This window comes from Cebus imitator, unplaced genomic scaffold (assembly GCF_001604975.1).
Source record: "Cebus imitator isolate Cc_AM_T3 unplaced genomic scaffold, Cebus_imitator-1.0 Scaffold15, whole genome shotgun sequence".
Taxonomy (NCBI): Eukaryota; Metazoa; Chordata; class Mammalia; order Primates; family Cebidae; genus Cebus; species Cebus imitator.
In genome coordinates this window covers 3,626,882-3,635,282 of record NW_016107330.1, presented here as the reverse complement: position 1 = coordinate 3,635,282, position 8,401 = coordinate 3,626,882, and the positions used below count along the sequence as shown (strand labels likewise).

Below are 8,401 nucleotides of genomic sequence, written 5' to 3'. Positions count from 1 at the left end.
AAAAAAAAAAAAAAAAAACAAGAAAGATACAAAGTATTGATCTTGGGTGTGTCTGTGAAGGTACTGCCAAAAAAGATTAACATTTGAGTCAGTGGGCTGGGGAAGGCAGATCCACCCTTAAACTGGTGGATGCAATCTAGTCAGCTGCCAGCAAATATAAAGCAGGCAGAAAAACATGAAAAGGAGAGATGGGCCTAGCCACCCACATACATCTTTCTCCCATGCTGGATGCTTCCTGTCCTCCAACATCGGACTCCAAGTTTTTCAATTTTGGGACTCGGACTGGCTCTCCTTGCTCCTCAGCTTACGGACAGTCTGTTGTGGGAACTTGGGATTGTGTAAGTTAATACTAATAAACTCTCCTTTATATATATATATAAATATATATATATCTCCTATTAGTTCTGTCCCCCTAAGAGAACCCCAACTAATACACCTGGTAATATTCTTTGCTTTGAAATCTACTCTATCTGATGTTAATCTAGCCATTCCTACTTCCTATGACAAGTGTCAACACAGCATATCTTTTTCATCTTCTTTCCTTTTAACCTATTTGTGTCTCTATCCTTAATGTGTGTTTCTTGTAGGCAACACGCAATTGTTTCTTGCTTTTTTATACAATCTGATAATCTCTTGCCTTTTGATTACAGTGTTTACAACATTTAAATTTAGTTAACTGATACCATTAGGTTTGCGTCTCCCATCTTGCTCTTTATTTTCTATTAGTCCCATCTATTCTTTTCCCTGCTTTCTGGTTTTCTGCTTCTTTTGGATTATTTTTTATGATTTCAGTTGTTGTTTTTTTTCTGAGACATACTCTCCATCTGACACCCAGGCTGGAGTGCAGTGGCACAGTCTTGGCTCACTACTACCTCCATCTCCCAGTTTCAAGTGATTCTCCTGCCTCAGCTTTCCAGGTAACTGGGATTATAGGTGCACACCATCACACTGGCTAATTTTGTATTTTTGGTAGAGATGGGGTTTCACCATGTTGGCCAGGCTGGTCCTAAACTCTTGACCTCAAGTGATCAACCCGCCTCAGCTTCCCAAAGTGCTGGGGTTACAGGCATGAGCCACCTTGACTGGTCTGATTTCATTTTATCTCTTTTGTTGAATTATTAGTTATAACTCTTTGTTATTTTGGTGGTTGCTTTAAGGTTTTATGTTATTTATCTTTATAAGTCTACATCCAAGTGATACCATACCACATCACATGTAAGATTACAGTAACAGACTTCATTTCCCCCCTTTAGCCTTTATGCTGCTGTTGATAAGAATCTCACTTACTTTAAGAAGAAAATAATCTTATATATTTACCCAGATAGTTATAATTTCTGGTATTCTTCATTACTTTGTGTAGAACCAGACTTCAATCTGATACTATTCTTTTTCCTTTTGCCTGGTGATGTTCTTTTACATTTTTTTGTAGCATGGGTCTGCTGACACCTTTCAGTACTTTAAAGATGTTGCTCATTGTCTTCCCACTTCCATTGTTCCCAAAAAGGAATCTGTTGTCATTCTTATCTTTGTTTCTTTCCACGTCTTTTTTTCTTGTTCCTTTGCTTTAACACTGGTTTTGAATAATTTGGTATAGTTTCCTTCACTGCTGTGTACTATATTCCATCCAGTACAGTTTTCATTACATTTTAATCTCTACAAGCTTTAGGGTTTTTTTTTGTCTTCCATATTGCTACTTAACCTCTTCAACATAGAGAATACAGTGAGAATACAGTTATATTAACGGTTTTAATGTCCTCCAGAAACTCTAACATCTGTGCCAGTTGTGGATCAGTTTTGACCAATTATTCCCCTCATTATATAGAAAGTTTTCCTACTTCTTTGCACACCTGGTAATTTTTGATAGGATGTCAGATATTGTGAATTTTACCTTGGTGGGTGCTACTGTTGTATTCAAATAAATCTTCTTGAGCTTTACTCAATGATACAGTTAATTTACTTGGGAAGAGGTTGATTCTTTCAGATCTTCCTTTTATGATTTCTTAGGCAGGTCTAGGGCAGTGCTCAGTTTAGGGCGAATTAATCTTGAAGGCAAGACTTTCCAGAGACTCTTCCCAACGTCTCAAAAATCCTTAGTTTTTCCAGTCCAGCTGGTGGGCATAAGCACTACTCCTAGCCCTATGTGGGCAGCAGGTACTGTGCCCTCTGATCCTTTCAGATGCGTAGTTTCCTTACTAATACATCACTAATACTCTGCTAAGTACTCAAGAGGAACCCTCTATAGATCTTCAGAGTTTTTCTGTGCAGCTCTCTATGCCCAAGTGTACTGTCCTGTAAACTATAGATGCCTTGGTCTCTCTAGACTCTCAGCTCTGTTATTTCACCTTCTCTGCTGTACTAGGTACCTGCTCAGTCTCCCCTCCCTGGAAACTTTCTCAAGTTGGTAAGAAAGGGCAATTACAGGGCTCAGCTCTTTTGTTTCCCACCTCTCAGAGCACTGTCCTTCATTGTCTGATGTCTAGTGTCTGAATCTCGTTGTCTTTTTATTTCTCTGGATTCCGGAGTTGTTTCAGGTGAGAAGGTAAATTCAGTTCCTGTTACTCCACCTTGACTGAAAGCAAAGTCCAGTTCTTTTTTTTTTTTTGAGATGGGAGTTTCACTCATGTTACCCAGGCTGGAGTGCAATGGCGCGATCTCGGCTCACCGCAACCTCTGCCTCCTGGGTTCAGGCAATTCTCCTGCCTCAGCCTCCTGAGTAGCTGGGATTACAGGCACGCACCACCATGCCCAGCTAATTTTTTGTATTTTTAGTAGAGACAGGGGTTTCACCATGTTGGCCAGGATGGTCTCGATCTCTTGACCTTGTGATCCACCCGCCTTGGCCTCCCAAAGTGCTGGGATTACAGGCTTGAGCCACCACGCCCAGACAAAGTCCAGTTCTTTAGCTTGTTCTCTCTATGACAGACCTCAATTCCTCCAAATGATGGTTAGATGGCTTCCTGTTGTTTTTTCTATTGCCAAGATGGTGAACCATGGGTCACCTTCCTCTATGCCACCTTGACTGAGTTACAGTGGAATTCTGCTATATGTAGAAAAATTGATGAGACGAACGTAGGCAGAAACAACTATTTCATAGAAGGATTTTTTGAAGGCCACAAGATATTTCCTCCAAAACATTAAAGTTCTTTGAACATCAAACATTAGATCTGGTTGGGTGATCAGCATGAAAACAAGGTGATTAACAGCTTTGGAACTTCCCCCTTACCTGTACATCCTGTATGCTGAGTTCAAGCATGTGACTGGTTGCCAGCTGTGTATAGTGCACATTGATTCCCGTAAGACTTGCAAAGACCAGTTCTTCTGGGACTTTATTAATTAAGGACAACCCTATTCCACCTTCTAACCTCACAAGCACCTGAAAGGAAAAGAAAATATGGTATCCTATTTAAAACATAGCTCATAGCAGCCAGGAGAGTATAAGAAAGCCCTTTACATCCCTCTACTCCCTACCTCTCAGCAAATGGAAACTACTTAGGGGAGTCCTATTATTTACCTGGATGGCTCAAATGCCATCATTTCACTGGAAGCCTTGCTTTCTAGGCATACCCTTCACCCCAACAACTCCAGGGTATGTGATGATACCTCTATCAGAGGACTGATGAGATTCTGCATTTCATTATAGTAGTCTAATTATTTGGGAATCTTTCACCTTATTTGGGATGAAAGCTTATCATTTGTTGTCCACTACACTTCCATAACATCCAACACAGTGCTTTACACATAGGCATTTGATTTTTTCAAAAATTACTAAATGAACATCAAATAAGTATACTTTTTCATGTTCACATCATCTTCCTTTTCAAACTTGTCACTCTCCAATCCAAAACAGAGAAAACAGAAGAGATGTCAGAGATGGCTAAAGCAAAAACCAAAAAATTGTTTGTCTTAAATCTTACTGAAATTCAAATAGTTTAGCTTCCTTTATTGTAATTATAGTTTAGCAATGCTTGTTACATTCTGATTCCACATAAACTTTGTTGTCATTTACATAACACATTCACACATTCATGCTGTGATAAACAGTAAACACTGTCAAACATAACTCATATTTAGAATCATACAGGATAGAAAGAAACAAAGCAGAAGGTCTAAATTACCACCAAGCAAAATTCTAAAAAAAATGATGATCAAAGAAATAAATTTACAATATTTAGACCTTACTTCCAATTCCTGTTCTGTATCTGGATTCTTTAATTTTTGCAGCTCTTGTTCGGTGACAGGAAGTTCATCCACTTCATATGAATGGTCACTTTTCCGTTGGCAGAAATCTGTAATCTGAAGTCAAATAAAACACCACATGAAGATGATTCACTCTTCCTTATTGAAACCCATTCTAATCCGGGACAATTGTATAGGTCAACAATCACTATATAATCAAGAATCCTATGGAAAGAAATGGTTTCCAAAGCACTGCTAAGGTAAACTCTTATGGCAAATTATCACCTGGAGTGCTCTAGTTGGTCCATCTGGGATGACTCTGATGGATAACATTCCAGAACCAGGTCTCATTTTTTGATTAATAAATTGTTGTTCAGGTGGAACTGGCCCCAAAAGCTCCATGGAAGTGTCAGGACCCAGAACAACTTCAGCACCATCAAACAAACCAGAAAGTCCTCCTTTGGCCTAAAAAACATTGGGGTAGAGACATGCAAGGAAAGACGGTGCCTTTGACGATTTAACACATCATTTCAAACATGCTCCTAAATTTACATTCTCCTCTGAAGGGTCATGATCAATGTGCAACAAAGCCTTTACTATTTGTTCAGCTTTGCAGATGATGAAAAACAGTAGGATTACTTGAGTAAGATGAAAAGTTATGCTCATAAATTTGGGTAATCATGAATAAGAGATAATTTCATGAACAGAGTCTATCAGTTTAATTCTGCCTTTGACTAATACTAACTTCTTGTCATTAAAATAAACTTCTTAAAAAAAGTAGACAAAACTAGCTGTTTCTTTGAGTATTCTCATTAGAGTTTGCTTAAAAATCTGAAATATTCTGAAAATAAAATAATTATTATAATCATTCAACTTTCCAGTAAGAGGCAAATTCTAGAGTTGAAAACCTCCCCAAACAGGCCTATGGCTGGACAACCAACCCAAATACTCAAAAGATGGTGTTTCTTCTAGAATGGAATACAGTGTTGAGAATGTCACCTGGTACCCAGTTTATTCAGGCTGTTAAAAGAAAAACTTCAGGCTGGGCGCAGTGGCTCATGCCTGTAATCCCAGTGCTTTCGGAGGCTGAGGCAGGCAGATCACCTCAGATCAGGAGTTCGAGACCAGCCTGGCCAACATGGTGAAACGCTGTCTCTACTAAAAATACAAAAATTAGCTGGGCATGGTGGCAGGTGCCTGTAATCCCAGCCGCTCGGGAGGCTAAGCCAGGAGAATCACTTGAACCTGGGAGGCGGAGGTTGCAGTGAGCTGAGATCGCACCATCGCACTCTAGCCTGGGCAACAGCAGCAAGACTTTGTCTCAAAAAACAAAAAGAGACAGAGAGAGGAAGAGGAAAACTTCGGCCAAATTAAATTTAAATGAGTTTAATTGAGGAATGAATGATTCGCAAATTCGCCCCCAGAATCACAGCAGATTCAGAGACTCCAAGGGATGCCTCATGGTCAGGACAAATTTATAGACAAAGAAAGGGAAGTGACATACAGAAATTGGAACTGAACAGCTGGATCGGTTACAGGCTGGCATTTGTCTTATTTGAACACAGTCTGAACACTTAGCCATCTATGAGTGGTTGAAGTATGGCTGCTGTGACTGGACAAGACTAGCTATTGTTACAGGCACATATTCCTAAATTAGGATTTCAATCTCACCTGCCTATTAAGCTAGGTTACAGTTCGTCCACAGGGATTCAATTATAGAAGTATGGAGTCCTTCTCAGGCCATATTTAGTTTGCTTTAACAGGCGTTTGGAGGGAAATACCTTCTTCCTCTATATGCCCCAATCAAGTCTACAGGAAGATGGTTGTGGGAAAGCAAACACAGGCTAGAGAAGACAACGGCAAAGAGCATCTAAATCCCCTCTGTTAACTTTTAGATACTGAATAATGAAAACAAACTCTGAGCAGGGTTTATAGTACAGGTTTCAACACAAAGAAAGCTCTTTATAGCTATTATAAGTTTAGAAAAAAAGAACATATACAACCTAGTAAGAGCAGTGTCAGAAAATGTTTTAATGTCTTCAATGACTTTATTCAGTATAGTAAGATTGAAACAAGCTTACTTTCCTAACCAAAACACATTCTGCTCTGCTCAATACTGTTATTATAGGGTCACTAACAAGCAGGGAAATGATGAAACAGATTCACAAAACAACATTGGAATTACATGGGCTTTAGAAACAAACCAGAAGTGACGTCAGGGTCAGACACGAGACCCACCAATTATAACAAGCCCTCTTTGCCTCTAGAAGTTTGAATTGTATTGCTAATTGAAAATCACAAATCCATTCCAGATGTGTGCTACATATAAGTAAGCAGTTTGTCTTTGATGAAAAAAGCTCAGGGCAATAGAGATAAAGAAAATAAATCTCACCAAAAGCAGTCAGAGGCTCCTTCCACTTTTGCTAACCGCCCTGGAGAACAATCTAAGTCTGATAGTCTTGTGTTTCCCTTTTGTGTAAACCCCAGGCTGGACAGAACTGCACACACAATGGCAAGTGCTATTCTCCTATATGCCCAAACCTCCCTGACACCTTCCTACTTCTCAGACCCCCGTTCTCATTCCCAGCCTGAAGCCAGAAAGGGCAGAAAATCCAAACCCTTGGTAATTCGCCAAACACATATTTGCCTAGAAAGTGCCTGGGAGTTTCTCATGAGGTAGACTGGCTGAGAAGACGACAGAGGAAACTGTCCAGCAATCTTCATTCTGACATTTGCTACAACAATTAAATGCTTACTTAGTGAAATGAACAGAATCAAGAGCATGTAGATGCCTGATGACTGCTCACCATCTCATAGAACTCTTTACAGAAGACTTGCAGCTATGACATTAGCTTCACAGGTCTAAATCTAATCCATCTAACTTAGTGCTGGACTTTTAGTTACACGTTCTTTCTTTTTAAAGTTACATAGGTAATGTATATCATCAAAGAAAAAGTCCAGGTAAGCCATGAAAAAAAAGCCTTATTATCCAGGGCAATCACTCTTAACACATGTACTGCATACCATTTCCAAGAACTTTTCCCATGTAAAGATACACAAATGAACAACAAAACTTTCTTCACTTCCTTCTAACTAAAATGGAATAGAATAAGTGTTGTTCTGTAATTAGTTTTCCCATTGAACAATTTTATCATATATAATTCAGTAGAGACTTTGTTTCAAAGAAGGCTCAGCCACCCCTTGCTGCAACTGGGGATCAAAAATGACTGACCTGGACGACCAACCCATGCAACCCACACGTCAGTTTTCCTTCTCGGAAACTCCACGTCTGAGTTGTACTTCGCCTGCGGTCAGGCTTTCTTAGCATCAGCGGCTCATATCTGGAAAATGGAAAGTACAATGAACCACGAACCCTCTGAGTCAACTGTTTCATGCCTGAAAAGAACATGAGGGTCATGGCTTTGCTGTTCTTCCTTCTAATACCCTCCACCCTTAAAACGGAATGGGTAGTTAGCTTGAATCCTAGGGCAGTTAGGTATCTCTCGATAAGAAAAGAGGTATAAAGCAACATGGAAAAAAATGAAGAGGGGACACAAAGTAAGACATGAGAGATTTCATAATACACAATAATACAGCTTCTCACATTCTCAAAATGGCAAGTTCTCGTGCAGTGTGGAAGGAGTATCTGCTAAATATATGTAAAATCTTTCCAACAGTCTTTTTCCTGTTGTATTTCTAAACTCCTTTCTGTATTAACTTGTAAGGCATCTAAAGTTTTTCTGGAAATAAGGCATTAACTGAAAACGAAAACACTGATTTTTATGGAGAAACTAAGGCACAGGAAAATAAAGTAACATTACAACTTAAAGAGTGGATTTGAATCCACGGATTTACTCATAAAAACACATCTGATTATTCTCTTAATAACTGATTTCTGCTTTTGATGGATTTAACAAAGTCATTAAAAAGATGTAAAAAAGAAACCACATCCTCAGAATAAGGGTGGACTAGAATTTGGGTGAAAGAAATACTCACTTTTCATATCATACCCACTTTATTGTTTGAAGCTTCTTAACATCTGCATGGGTATTGTCATCATAGCTTTAAAAAATTAAAGGGGTCGGGTGCAGTGGCTCACACCTATAATCCCAGCACTTTGGGAGGCCAAGGCGCGTGGATCACGAGGTCAAGAGATCGAGACCATCCTGGTCAACATGGTGAAACCCCGTCTCTACTAAAAATACAAAAAATTAGCTGGGCATGG

At 39.3% G+C, this 8,401-nt stretch overlaps 1 protein-coding gene across 1 annotated transcript in view; it reads right to left on the bottom strand.

Annotated features, from left to right (window-relative positions):
* The window catches only part of VPS13D (vacuolar protein sorting 13 homolog D), a 301,395-nt gene that overhangs the window by 132,055 nt on the left and 160,939 nt on the right, over nt 1-8,401 (bottom strand). Inside the window, exons 56-59 of the mRNA XM_017504510.2 lie at nt 7,409-7,517; nt 4,462-4,641; nt 4,180-4,293; nt 3,224-3,373 (exon numbers count right to left, since the gene is read on the bottom strand). Of these exons, the coding sequence (XP_017359999.2) occupies nt 3,224-3,373; nt 4,180-4,293; nt 4,462-4,641; nt 7,409-7,517 (553 nt within the window). The remainder of the gene's footprint in view (nt 1-3,223; nt 3,374-4,179; nt 4,294-4,461; nt 4,642-7,408; nt 7,518-8,401) is intronic.